This window comes from Oratosquilla oratoria, chromosome 42, assembly GCF_046742065.1.
Source record: "Oratosquilla oratoria isolate Oo_2021 chromosome 42, ASM4674206v1, whole genome shotgun sequence".
In the NCBI taxonomy this organism is placed as follows: domain Eukaryota; kingdom Metazoa; phylum Arthropoda; class Malacostraca; order Stomatopoda; family Squillidae; genus Oratosquilla; species Oratosquilla oratoria.
Window position 1 is genome coordinate 28,682,860 of NC_134818.1, and position 14,652 is coordinate 28,697,511.

General features: G+C 37.3%; 1 protein-coding gene across 7 annotated transcripts in view; it reads left to right on the plus strand.

The window, feature by feature from the left end:
• Positions 1 to 9,126, plus strand: part of Exd2 (Exonuclease 3'-5' domain-containing 2) — a 12,581-nt gene extending 3,455 nt beyond the window's left edge. For all 7 annotated transcript variants that reach the window (XM_076179291.1, XM_076179292.1, XM_076179288.1 and 4 more), the window contains 5 exons: positions 481 to 640; positions 2,907 to 2,993; positions 3,418 to 3,612; positions 4,083 to 4,278; positions 5,917 to 9,126. In XM_076179291.1, coding sequence (XP_076035406.1) covers positions 481 to 640; positions 2,907 to 2,993; positions 3,418 to 3,612; positions 4,083 to 4,278; positions 5,917 to 7,121 — 1,843 coding nt within the window. In that variant the 3' untranslated portion in view covers positions 7,122 to 9,126. The remainder of the gene's footprint in view (positions 1 to 480; positions 641 to 2,906; positions 2,994 to 3,417; positions 3,613 to 4,082; positions 4,279 to 5,916) is intronic.
• Positions 9,127 to 14,652: the final 5,526 nt, after the last annotated feature.

Consider the following 14,652-nt stretch of genomic DNA (forward strand, 5'->3'; position numbering starts at 1 on the left):
TGATAGAGTATAGATATAGCACCTTTATAACTTGTTCATCATGTCATGGAAAAAGTAGGTTTAGAATTAAAATGATAGAAAAAGTTACCAGAATTAATGATAGCTTATTATTTATTATTTTAAGAAGTCATTAAAGCAGGGGATTGGATTAATGACTTAAATATCTAATATAACATTGCAGTGTAATATATTCTTAGCTACCAATACATAGCCTATTAATACCCTGTTGACAGCCTTTCTACCTGATACCCATGTCCACATATGCTTTATCATTCTTCTTATACACCATATTTGTTACCACCACTCAAAAATCTCTCTGATGTTGTTCCTTCCTACCACTCCATATATCTCTATTACTCCATATAAGATCCCCAAGAGCACTACTTTTATATTTCCTAGAAAACTCATAACTTATAAATATTAAGTGTAATTTCATAATATACTGTATGTACAATAAATCACCTCATCCTGTTTTAATAGAGAATGCCAGCAGTTGGGTGTGGTAGGCTTCGACTGTGAGTGGGTGCAGGTGAAAGGCCACCGTCGTCCTGTAGCACTTTTGCAGTTGGCTTCCAGTCAGGGAACATGTTTGCTGATCAGACTAGCTCTTATTAAAGAAGAGTTACCTGAGTCACTAACAGTAAGTGGTCACATGAAATGTTTTTATGCTGCAAAGTGAAAGTTAGGCTTACAAGATATACAGTCAAATTAAAGAATGGATCAAAATACAAAATGTTATTTCATGTTTGACTTTATTTTTGTGGTATTGTCTAAATATTCACTATTTTTATATTTTATTTTATTTGTAAATTAGTGGTTCCCTTCCCTCCAAAATGTAATTAAAGGATTAGTTTTACTTCAGTTTTACATTATGCTTTGTATATGAAAAAAGAAGCAACAAAAATAACAAAACTTTGAACAAGTCTCAGAGTTAAAATGTATAATCAAAGGAATGTTTTGCATTTTGAAAGGTATAGATAATGTGCATTTTCAATCTCTTCATTATATGAATTTAATCTCATTCTAATTTTATGTCATAATTCTTTTATCATATGGCCATAACTAACTTTAATTTATATATGAAATACAATCAAGATTTTTTTATAAAAGTAGTAGAACCTGTGTTAGAATTAGAAATGGCGAGAGCGAATGTTTTGAGCTAAAGGTGGGACTTCGCCAGGGATGTGTCATGCTGTTATGGCTGTGGGAGATGAATACCGGAGTAGTGGGCTAGAGTTTGGAGATGGTTGAAGAAAATGGAGAAAAATGGGAGATAAGCCAGTTGTTGTTTGCTGATGACACTCCACTTGTAGCAGGATCAGAGGAGGAATTAAGGAAGTTAGTGATGGAGTTTGGGAAGGTGTGCCTTACTTGCTCTCATCATTTTAGTAACTGCTTTCACCCCATCTTTTTTTATTTTTCTTCCATTTTCTTCATTCATCTCTGTCATTTTCTTAGCACTTCCCACTGCAACTACCTTTCCCTCCCTATCCTCCTTCACATTTAGCAACTCCCTAAAATACTCTGCCCATCATCCTCTTACTACCATCTCTTCCATTATCATCTCTCCATCTGCACCTTTTACCTTTTCTTCTCTACTTGATTCGTTTTCCCTTGCTCTCTTAATTTCCCTCCAAAACATCTTTTTATTACATTAAAAAATTTCTGTCATACTCTCACCCCATTTCACATCTGCTCTCCTTTTTGCCTCCTTTATCTTATGCTTTACTTTTCTTTGTACCTCTCATATGATTCTCTCATCCTATTTTGCAACTAATCTGTGAATGCTTGTTTCTTCTCTTCTACAACCTTCTTTGCTTCATCATCCCACCACTCACTACCCTTACCTTTACATGACAATATATAATCCTTGTTTGAAAGAAAATTGGGAATGGATGCTAAGAGGAGGTTATACGAAGGAGTGATTGTGCCGACAGCACTGTACGGGGCAAAAACATGGAACATAAGAGAGGAAGAGAGAAGGAGTTTCAGTGTGTTTGAGATGAAATGTCTAAGAAGTATGATAGGGGTTACTAGGCTAGATAGAGTGAGAAATGAGGAGGTGAGGAGGAGAACAGGGGTGGAAAGGGAGTTGGGAGATAGGGTTGATGAAAGAGTATTAGGATGGTTTGGACACATGGAAAGAATGAGTGAAGAAAGATTAGTAAAAGAGGTGTGGAAGGAGTGAATATCTGGGGGCATCCTAGGATGAGATGGATGGATGGGGAAAAAGGGGCATTACAAAAGAGAGGAATGTCTGGTGAGGAAGGATGGGAGAGGACAGAAGATAGGGGTGAATGGAGAAGGGCTGTGTATGGATGATGCTGTGATGCATGAGGGGGAGTGGGTGAGGGATGGGGGGTGAGGAAGTATGTATGAGAAAAAATTTGACGCAGCCCGAAGGGATTTCTCCCAGTCTTCTCCTTTTCTGCATGAGGGGACGGAGAGGGGTGGGGGTCACCAAATTAATGAAGCGGCCTTGCTGTGGATGTGCCATGTCTTGTGACACTACTTCTGACCCAGGGCAGTGGACAGGATGCAGGGATGACCTGTCATCCAGGAGGTGCCAAGATGAGAGGGAGTGAGGAGGGTGGAGGGGAGTGGAATATGTAGGGTGGGCATGGTTTCTATGCCTTTTTATTTTTGGCTACCCCCCCCCGTGTAAGGGGGAAAAAGCCTTTGATATATGTATGTAGGTATGTATGTTAAAGAAAATAGTTATTCAAAAATGCATGATGTTCAAATGAGGAATGTCTGGTTGGTCAAAAGTTTTATGTGATATGAGACTATTTTTCTCAAGCTAAGCTTACTTGAAAAAATTTATGGACATGTGTTTTCTTGTGGTTTGAATATAGGTTAATCCCAAGTTCCAAAATGCTTACGAGTTCATACCTGTCATTTTGCAGAGTTTTTTGAAGGATACAAGAGTATTGAAGCTTGGGGTAGGTTGCAATGATGACAGCATTTACTTGGAGAGAGATCACAGCATACAGGTAGGTAAAGAGTTTTTACTTTATAGCTTTTGACATATAAAGTAAGAATGCTCTGACACACCCATGTTCATGCCACCATCTTCAACAATTTTCTTCACATTTTTCAAATATGGAAACTGATAACTGTTATCTGCTATCCTCCTTGTGCTAGCTAGATAGATTCACACTAATACAGGACAGACAGAAGCACTAACTGTTGTTGGTTGCTGTGAGATGTGAGTTTCCTATCAATGAAAATACAGGGAACAGTTATGATAATGGAAGATAATTGTATTGTGACTTATTGTTGGTCTCAGTTATACAGTAGTATGGCCCAGATTTCATGATGTCACTTTTGAAAAAGCAAAATTGAAATAACAGAGGTTTATGCATTGTCAAGTGTTAAGTTTTGGTGGAGAATCTTAATCTGACTGAGCTTTTACAGGTCCAAGGATGTGTAGACCTACGATTCATTGTGCAAGAACAACAAAAAAAGAGTGACACTGTCAAGGATGCTAACAAAGGATATGATGGATTAGGGCTAAAATCTCTAGCTCAGACATTCTTAGGAATTACCTTAAACAAGGACTGGAGAGTACGAGGAAGTGACTGGGAAGCACCAGTATTGACAGCGAGGCAGGTAAGGATTATCTTGAATCTTACTGGAAAGGTAATGATTTAGTGTTCTTTTTATATATACACATACAGTATATAAGTATATATATATATATATATATATATATATATATGTCTTGCGACACTACTTCTAACCCTGGGGAGTGGGCGAGATGCAGGGATGACCCATCATCCAGGAGGTGCCAAGATAAGAGGGAGGGAAGAGGATGGAGGGGAGTGGAGTATGTTAGGGATGAAATGGGTGCGAATGGTTTTTATGCCTTTGTTTTTTGGCTACCTCCTTTGTAAGGGTGTTCTTCACTTATAGTTGACAAGTTGGTATTCAGGTAACAAGCAGCAAAGTCAAGAGGGAAAATAGTGGCTTTATAAAAAAAAAAAAAAAAAAACATAACTGCAGTGATTTTGCTTTCAATTTCAAATTATGTTATTCAAAGTCAATATGATAATATACTGAGTGTTTCTTTTCTTTTTCAGGTTTCTTATGCAGCAGCTGATGCTTTGTGTGGTGCACATATTTGTTCAAAATTAGTGGAGCAGTATTTAGAATATCCATGGTGGATGCCATTCCTGCCTCCATCTGTGCTTGCAGCACATATAGCTGCAGGAATCCACCAAATGTGTGAAGGATTTCGAGATGTGCCTTTCAAAAAAAATAAGGACAAATTTTTAGGTTAGTGTTGTATTTTATCAACACCCACAAATCTTTCTTTCCTTTTGCCTTTGCTAATGCTGCCAGACGTGCACAAATCTTTCTTTCCTTTTGCCTTTGTAATGGATTCACCTCCCACTGAATAAGTTAACCCCTACCATACGGTGACACGCCTACATAGGCGTCATGAGGAGCAAGTGGGTACATGAGGATGCCAACATCGGCTTCTTGATTATATTTATTGTAGTCATACCTGCGTGACCCACATACTCTGTAAACTGGCTTCATCATATTTTCTGTGGTTATCAAAATTCACGGGTGAAAGAGAACGAGCGATAGAGCAGTGACTTTATTTTTCATAATGCGAGTATTATGACGCAACATCGCACGTCTGGCAGCTAATGCTGCCAGATGTGCGATGTGGCCCGTATTGAAGGGGTTAAAGATGGTCTTTTGTAGCTATTACCCATTTCCAGTACTTTGTATTTTTTGGGATTGAAATCTCCGATTCCCCAATAGCCCTAGTGCATAGGGTAAAGGTGACAGCTGTGGCCACAGATGTTCCAGGTGTGGAATTCTCATCTTCTTTTAGATTTATCTTCCCCTACATTTTGTTTCTCTTTTTATTTTTGAGATCTCTGGTGTGCAATTGGCATTGTGTATTGTTTTCTGTAGCCTCTAGGGTTATGTTTCTTGTATTGTAATAGTGATTTTTTTTTTTTTTTTTTTTTTTCTGCCTGCCTGCCAGCAAGTTCTGTAGTGATCTTTCTGGGAAAATTATCTGAGGGGAGATCATGAATGGTTAACCATGTTTGTGAGCATAGTTTGGGGTGAGCACATTGAAGTATGGATGTCTCATGTTATGTGAGTTATGTAGAGAAGGTTGTCTTGCTGGGAATTTGCCAGAATTTATTATATTAAGGCTAGTGAGTTGGTCTAGAATTTTGTTTCCTTTCATCTGGTGTTTATGTTTATTTACCGAATTGTAGTATATAGGAAAATGAGCAGTGATCATTGGGTCCCATCTCCTATTCTCTAATTATTCTACCTAGCCTCAAATTTATATACAGCTCCAACTTAATCCATATCCTTGATTTCTAATTATCATCATCAGATTTGTGTGCATAGCCATATGGGATAATGTGCATTCTGGTAACCTGCCAGTATATGGTTTTAGTCAGTGAGTGATTAGAGTTCGGGTGTTCATGTGGTGGGTAGTGTGTAGATGTTTGTATTTACCTAGTTGTATTTTACAGGACAAGAGCTATGCTCGCAGTGACCCGTTTTCGTATCTCTCTGCATCCAGTTTGATCTTAGAATCTTGTATAGTTTTGGCACTCACTGTTTCCCCATTTAGTTTGTTCCAGATATCAATCACTCTGTGTGGGAAGCTATTCTTTTTCAAATCTCTTCAGTAACTATCCTTCTTTAGCTTCTCGTGTCCTCTTGTTTCTCTTCTATCCCATTTTAATAAGTCGTCTCTATCAAGAAATTCCATCCATGTGATGTATATTGTTTGTTTGGTTTGTGTTTGGATTGTGATTATTTCTACTGTAATGCCTGTGAGAAATCCATATGTATGTATGTATTAGAATGTTTTAATCTTAGGTGCAGTAAGAAAAACACATTATTAGTGATCATGTTGTATGTCTTTTACAGAACCCAAACCAAGTGTAAACATCACAAACAAGAGATGCAAGAGTACTTACCCTGCAGATTCCCTTCGCAAGACACCCTTGTACCATAATTGTCAGCTAAGAGCACCTGACAATCAGTTGCTTTGTACCTGTGATCCAAAAAAGGCAAGATGGTATGTGAGGAAGGGTTTAGGAACTCTAGTGAGTGAAGAGCCTTTGGTGGTTAAATTGAATTTTGAACCAGTGGCCAGACCTCAGGAAGAGGGGGCAGATGGACATTTTTATATACAGGTTAGAGAGAACATATGTGTTGTTTGTGGAAAGAAAGACTCATACATCAGAAAGAATGTTGTTCCTAGTGAGTACCGTAAGCATTTTCCAGGTGTACTAAAACACCATGTAAGCCATGATGTAGTTCTTCTGTGTACTCGATGTCATCAACTGAGTAATATAAGAGATAGTGAAATGAGATTTAAACTGGCAGAAGAGTTTGATGCACCTATTGGGACCAAAGGTGTTCACAAAGTCCGTATTGATCCCACTATAAAAAGTGTGAAAGGAGCAGCCTTAATATTGATGGCAAAAAGAGATGCATTACCTGAAAATAGAGTGGAAGAACTTGAGAATTTAGTGAGGAACTATTGTAATGTGGATGTCATAACTGATGACATTTTGAAAGAATGTTCCTGTTTAGATCCAAAAATTCCTAATGAGGATTATGTGCCTCATGGATTCAAGGTATACCAAGAATATAGTAAAATAGGTTTAATTAAGATGGAAACCAGATGGAGACAGCACTTCCTGGATTCTATGAAGCCCAGTTATATGCCAAACTGGTGGTCTGTCTTTCATAACCACAAGAAGCTAAGGTATAAGATGTCCATTACATCCCCAAAGAGCCCCAAGTGGGAGGATTATCACATCTGTCTGTTTGGAACAGAGGGAGTGTGTGATGTGGAGTACAAACCCAAATCTGACCATATTTCACATTCTCCTGAAACAGATTTAAGGAATACAGACACTCAAGCCGAAAAACTTGACTATAACCCCCTTCTCAATGCTTATGATAGCAGTGATGAGGATGAGTGTGAAGAAAGTGGAATGGAATATGATGATGAAAATTTAGAAGAAGATTGTAATGTCTGTAATGATATTGGTGACATAGGTCCAGATATTGCATTTTCTAGTAGGAACCAAGACTTACAGGAGTCTATATGTGAAGCCTAGGTTGAGAATCCATTTTGAATTTTGTTATTAAAACAAAAGAGAGAAAAGTACACAGATTAGTATAAGATGTAAGATATTCAGTGTGAATGGAAATGTGTCCATGTGATAGAAGTTTTATGAAACCATAGATTTTCTTACATTTTCTTTATGATTCAGATTTTCTCAAATATGAATATGTAATTCAGTGTTGCAAGAATTATTTTGTGGTTGAGATGCAAGACCTGTAAGTATAGTAAAACCATAATTAACTGGATTCAATTAGATTTAAATGAGTGCATAGAAGGGTTTAGGGAGAAATGTCAGTGTAGTGGTATTAGATCTCAGTGCTGGGGTAGGAGATGGAGTGGTTGGGAAGTGTGGAGTGCCAAGAAAAGTTTGTAGTGGAGAGTTGATGGTGGAGATGTGTCTAAAGAGTTGATGATAGCAAACACTGTTTAAGAAGGAAGTCAAACATAAGTATATATGGTCAGGTTCAGGTTACCAGAATAGCATACTAGCTCAAGATCAAGAGAATGTGTTTAAATAAATATTTTCTTCAGGTTCAACCATACATCTCAGTTTACCTGACTCAATCTCTTATAAGTTAGTTGATTAAGGTTTTATTTAAGTTTACTGTTAGAATTTGTAAGACTCATGGTAGAAGTGATTGTTATTGTTATCACACTTTGCTATATATATATAAAAGTTTTTTTTTTTTTTTTTTTTTTTTTTCCCCGAGGCACACACCATGAGACCCTACATTAGGAAATGACGAAAGTATAAAGCCTTTTTTACCTGGGGTTCTATCCCTCTTATCTGTGATATAGTACTTTTGTAATTCACATGGCTTTTGTGATTTTGGTGTTTTCTCAGCTCTCTACATTTTGCTATTATCAGTATCTCCATTTATTTTGTTGGTTAGTTTTTCAGAAATCCACACAAAAGATACAGAATGTCAAATATTACAGTGTCCCACACTGGATTATCCGAAGACAACAATACAATATCTCTAATTGACTTATGGTTCCACCCAAAAACTGTTCTCAGTTTCTTGGAGGCCACTGATCTTCTGCGAGAGAGAACAGAGGCAACAGATTAATTTATATATGTGTGTGTACATATATATATACAGACACTACTCAATTTATGAACAACTTATGTACTGAAGCAGGTTAGGGCGTCATTACTTGTGGCAAAGGTCAAGGGGACGGTACTTCGAACCCTGCCATCATAGAAGTTGAACCCTGCAGGGGCATGGTTCATTAAATTCCATGCTACAAAGTCTTCTATAAGGGGTACCGTCCTAGCCTCCTGACAGGGGGGCATTTGTGACGTTAAACCATATCATCATCATCTTTACCATCATGTACTGAATGGCCATTTGTATTGTGAATTGTTTGTATTTTTTTTCTTTTTTTTCAATGTAATTTTAAGGGTACTGCATTGTATATGTCGATATGATATAAAATCAATTCATATTTTTTTATACTATAACGCAATACTAATGATATATAAAACCTAAATAAATTGCAATGATAATACTTTGATATTGTTTTCCTTTCCAAAATTAAATTTTAATTTGCAGCTCTTTTATTTCATACTGTATATGTTTATGTATGATATAAAGTCAATACATGTTTTTTATCCTAAAACACCTAATACACAATAGCTGTCAGCCACAACCACACTTTCCACTGCCAAACGTTACACTGGGTAACACTAGTTTTGTTTCATTAGATGTTTTGAGGGATGGGTGGTGAATAGGAGCAGTGTGATATTATACCTTTTAACTTTGGCTACCTCCCTTATAAAGGAAAAAAGCCTTTGGTATATGTGTGTATGTAAATATCTTTAGTGTTTGTAATGTTGTTTCTAATGTTCTCTCCTGGTTTTAGAAATACCATTGAAAATTACATAGCATCCATATTTCAAAAGATAGTTGAGGTTTTATATACAAAAACTATACTAAACTATGATTGTACATTATATTTAGCATATTCACATTGTCTATAAATAGTAGCTGATATTTTGTCCTTGTATTCCCCTTTTAAACTATTGAGAAAATGTAAGCATAAAAGCATGTGATGTGGTCATAAAAGTCCACTAGAAATGTACTGATGAGTGTGATTTCGTACTGTGAGCTCCTTGATTTTTACTCATCAATGACCCTATATTGTCTCCCATCATAACAGTGTCTCATCTCCCTAGGTATCTTTTCTCCATTGCAGCAATGTCTTGATGGAACCTCTCACCATGCTCTCCACTCACTCCTCCCAAGTTTTCATGAAAAAATCCAAATGTGAATGCAAAATGTGCACCTTAAATGACATTCTACATCCCACATTTTTATAACTTTCCAAAAGTTTTGCTATAAGCTGCTTGTAGTTTAGGTCTTTATTATTACCAAGGAATCCATTAACTATACCTCGAAATGCAGACTACATCCTCTCTTATGACATCATTCTTTGCATTCTCAAGTTGCATTGACTTCAATAGTTTCTTTACTTGTGGACCAGTGAATATACCACCCTTAATTTTGGCCTCTGATAGTTTTGGAGAGAGTAGGCTAATATCTTTAAATGCTCACCTATCGCGTGGGAGGCGGGGGCTCCTAGAAAGTAATCACGATAATCGAGGTATGGCTATATATGTATATATATGTATAGTGGTATGAAAGCGAGAGAGAAAAGTAGTGGAAGAAAAATATAGAGAATAATTAGCTAAGGTAGGATTGATGGGCGATACGAGTGAAAGATAAACTAGCTAGAAGAGTCTTCATCCTCGAGATCGACGAAGCAGGAAATAACGTGGATAAGGTGATATGTCGCCCTACAACCACTCACACACAGATATATATATATATATACATATAATTATATATATATACATTTATATACATATAATATATATATACATATATATCAACAGTGTGGAATTAATTATTTGAATTATATTTGTGAATTATATATGATTTTACATACAATTACGAGCAAAACAGACTTAGGTTTCTGAACCAATCTCCAAGCCAACAGCATTATTCTTGGGGTTAAAATATCGGCGTGTTTTAAGTATGGGTTATCGGTTCGGCCCCCCCCCCCCTAACATTCCTGGATCCGCGCCTGATATATACATATATATATACATATAATATATATATATATATATAAAGCGCGGATACAAGGGAGGGGGCAGGGGGCCCGGGCACCCCCCAACGCCCCGAGTATGAAGAACAATGGTAATGGTCCATTACCATTGTTCAATCACCTCGAGTTTGATTCTCCTTGGATAAACACTTTTTTGTGTGAATTTATGATTTGAATTATATTTGTGAATTATATATGATTTTACATACCATTACGAGCAAAACAGACTTAGGTTTCTGGACCAATCTCCAAGCCAACAGCATTATTCTTAGGGTTAAAATATAGGCGTGTCTCAAGTATCGGTTATCGGTTCCCCCCCCCCATAACATTCCTGGATCCGCGCCTGATATATATATATATATATATATATATATATATATATATATATATATGTTTGCCAGTCTCACAAATGCATTTCTTATCTATATCATCTGATAGCTCTTATCAATCTGAGTATTTGAAATCCCATAGATAAGCACCGCTGATTGATAGTAACGTCAGCAGCGATTTTTGTTTTATATATTTACCTGTTTATTTACTGATTTTATTTTGTTTATTATTTTTGTTTACCTATTTATTTGTTTATTTATTTATTTATTTTTGTTTACCTATTTATTTGTTTATTTATTTATTATTTTTGTTTACTTATTTGTTTGTTTATTTATTTATTCTTTGCGGGGGCTGTGGTGCAGAGTAGCACACCCTCACCTAACCTAAACCTAACCTAATCTGGTAATTATGGAGAGGTTTCCCAAGAAAAAAGAACTGTCCCATTGTCTTCTATTCGTCGTCAGCTTCCTCGTCGCTCAAAGCTTCGAGTGGAGGTACTGCACATGGTTGATGACGCTGCATTACCCTGAGAGTGTGGGAGAAAGAGCCATGCAGCCTGAAGACAGCGTGGGCGAGTATTTCCTCTTGTGGGTTACCCAAAAAAAATCTACATTGGCAGGGGATTCAGGGGCAGAGCCCCCGGTGGGGGTCAGGGGGCCGTGGGCCTAGGCTGAATCGCTAGTAAAAAAAAAACCGCATGCAAGCTGTTCCGTTGATGTTGCTATCGATATGATTCTGCCAAAATAAAATCTACCCGCCATCACCTTGCTATACGTACACGTGCGCACCACACCACGCAATGCTACACAAAACCAATCACTTGCGGGTCAGCACAAAATAAACCGCTTACTCATAGGTACAGCCGACATACGAATCGCCCAAAACTTCACATCAACCAAAAATTAATTATTCGACCACTACAAAATCGGTTTTTTTTTAACAGGATCGTTTATTACAATCGGGAATTAATGACAATCGGGGAAAAAAAGACAGAAAATCGAGATCATTGTCAGGAAAATAAAAAAAATCGAAATTCCCATTTAAATCGGAAGAAAATCATGCCTGCAGCAGGCTACAATTCACCCACTCCCAGTAGCGGATCCAAGGGGAGGCTGAGGGGGCTGAAGCTCCCCCTCCAACTTTGTTTTTTCCTTCCCTCATTGCAGAGGTCGAGAAACCGACATCGTGTATACCGAAAGCAGAAAGCAGTAATACATTGGTAGATTTTTTACAGCATTTTACAAAATGTTTCAGTGAAAATAATTGGAGGAATAACCCATTATCGAAAGTAAATATTTTAAAATGTGAGATTAAGTATTATCTTTGCCCAATATTTTGAAAGAAAATAAATCAAGAAAGAATATATACTTAAATTTATATTCAAAATCATCGTATTCCTGCTACAGAGTACATCTATTTAAAAGCGTCATCTATATTTACAAAATCCAGGCTAGCACCCCTCCTAAATCGTCATCTATATTTACAAAACTCAGTTTACCCCCAAATATATATATATATATATGTATATATATATTTATATATATATATATATACATATATATCTATATATATATATTGTCACAATTTTTAAATTGTGACACCCAGCTCGTTGTCTCCCTTCCCATTTTCTCGTCTGTTTTCTCTCCGTAACAGCCCATTCCCCATACTCGGGGGAATTTCCAGTCCTTAAGACTTCTAGTAGCAACATCCTGTCCTTTCTCCTCGTTATCCTCTTTATTTGTCATGTCATTTTTGACAACCAATTCAATGCCTTAACGAAGGGAGAGACTTCTAATATCTAGAAACACCCCCCCCCCCCTTTTGATTTGTGTTCTCGGAGCCATGCCCAACGGTTCGCACTCACACAAAGCACTCAAACACACCCCCTTCCCGCCCCTGCGCGCTGCCACATATTTGATTAAGCTAGGTAATTAGAATAATTAGGATTGTGTTTAACCTGCTCGTGAACAGTGTCTACCTCAAAGAACACTTGGAACTGTGTCACCCTCCCGCATGAACATTATTCGTAGTACCCTTCGCAACTAGGGACGGAGACATAGTACTATTGGCAACGTCGGAAGCCGGCTAGCGGACATCGTGACCTGACCTGTCGCAGGACACGGGCAGTCTAAGCATCGAGTTCGAAAAAGGAGGTCAGACCGCTCGATCTCGGAATAGTAAGCGCGTCCTTTCCTCCCTCAAGTGACTGTTGGGGATTTATATCCTCTGGAATAAATCGAGTGACGATTATTTGGGTATAAACCCCTCAAGCAAAAACTGAGTGTAGTGCGATTGAACGGGAAAGGTACGCCGACGAAGTGACTTTCAACCCCCATCACAGCGCGCCCAGGCCGTCCACTCCCCGCCCCCACCAAACGAAGTGGCGCCGATCGAAGCTCAGCAGATCATGCTAATTGAAGACGTCTCCACAAGCAAGACAATTATAAGTACACATTAATTAACAATTTCTTAAGCTAGGAACGCGCGCAGGGAATAGATAGGATGTATGTATGTATGTGAACCCAACTGTTAAAACCCTTATTTAATGTCAAGTAGCTTAATTTTAGTGTCTAATTATCCAATTCATTAAAACTCACAATAGGAGTTCTGGGTTTCATTAGCCTAGGACGGTTCTCTTTATGAGTTGTCCCCACACCCCTCTTTGATTTCCGTACATACACGCTTGCTGTGAGGAAGCAAGCGTGGTCCCGTGTGGTAAATGCGAATTTCCTGGCCTTCGGTTCCCCACTGAGATTATCATCCTCCTCCATTCTTCACTCCCTTGAGGTACGTATTTCCCCACGTTCCCTCAACCACCTCCTCCTCCTTCCACTGTCCAGGAAATTTGTAATATCTATATATATATATAATATTATATATATATATATATACATATATATGTGTGTGTATTTACCTATTTGTACATATTTGTATTTTACGGGATGGGTAGATATGCTTGTGGGGTCCCGTCTTCATATCTCATTTTATCTAAACTATTTTTAAATTCATGTATTGTTTTTGCACACACCACTTTCTCATCTAACTTGTTCCAACTGTCTATTACTCTGTGAGGAAAGCTGTTCTTTTTCAAATCTCTTCTATAGCTGTCTTTTTTTATTTTCTTTCCGTGTCCTCTTGTATTTCTGTCATCCCATTTTATCAGATTCTCTCTATCAGTAATTTATATGCCTTTCATGATTCTGTAAATAGCTATCAAATCTCCTCTCTCTCTTCTTTGCTCTAGTGTCTGTAGTTTAAGTTTTTGTAGTCTCTCTTCATATGATAGTTTTGAGAGTGTTGGTGCCAGTTTTGTGATTGCTCTTTGTATTCTTTCAAGTTTTTTTATACATTTTTTTGTACTTGGTGACCATATCGTTGCTGCATATTCCAATCTTGGTCTTATCAGGGTGATTAGGATTTTCCTCACCATTTCTTCATCCAGGTATGTAAATGCCACTTTGATTGTTCTTATTAAATTATAATTTAATCCAAAAATCTTATTTATATGTTTCTCAGGTGACATATTATTCATAACAATGACTCCCAGGTCCTTCTCATTTTCTACTTTTTTTATTCCTTCTTCTCCCAAATTATATGATCCTGTTATTCTGTTTTTGCTTTTTCCAAATTCCATTATACTACACTTTTTTGTATTGAACTCCATCTCCCACTTCCTACTCCATTCTTGTACTTTACTTAGATCTCTCTGTAGTGATTCACAATCTTCTTCAGTTTTCACTCTTTTCAGTAGTTTTGCATCATCTGCAAAGAAGCTCATATAGCTTTCAATTCCTTCATCCATATCATTAATATATATAGCAAACATTATTGGGGCCAGAACTGTTCCCTGCGGGACACCGCTTATTACTTCATTCCATTTTGAGTGCTGATCTCTTATCACTACTCTCATTTTTCTTTCTTGCAAAAAGTCTTCCATCCAATTTAGCAATTTACCTTGTATTCCTCCTTCATATTCTAATTTCTTAAGCAACTTCTTATGTGGTACTTTGTCAAAAGCTTTTTTTAGGTCTAGAAATGCACAATCAGCCCATCCATCTCTTTCTTGTATTATATCTATT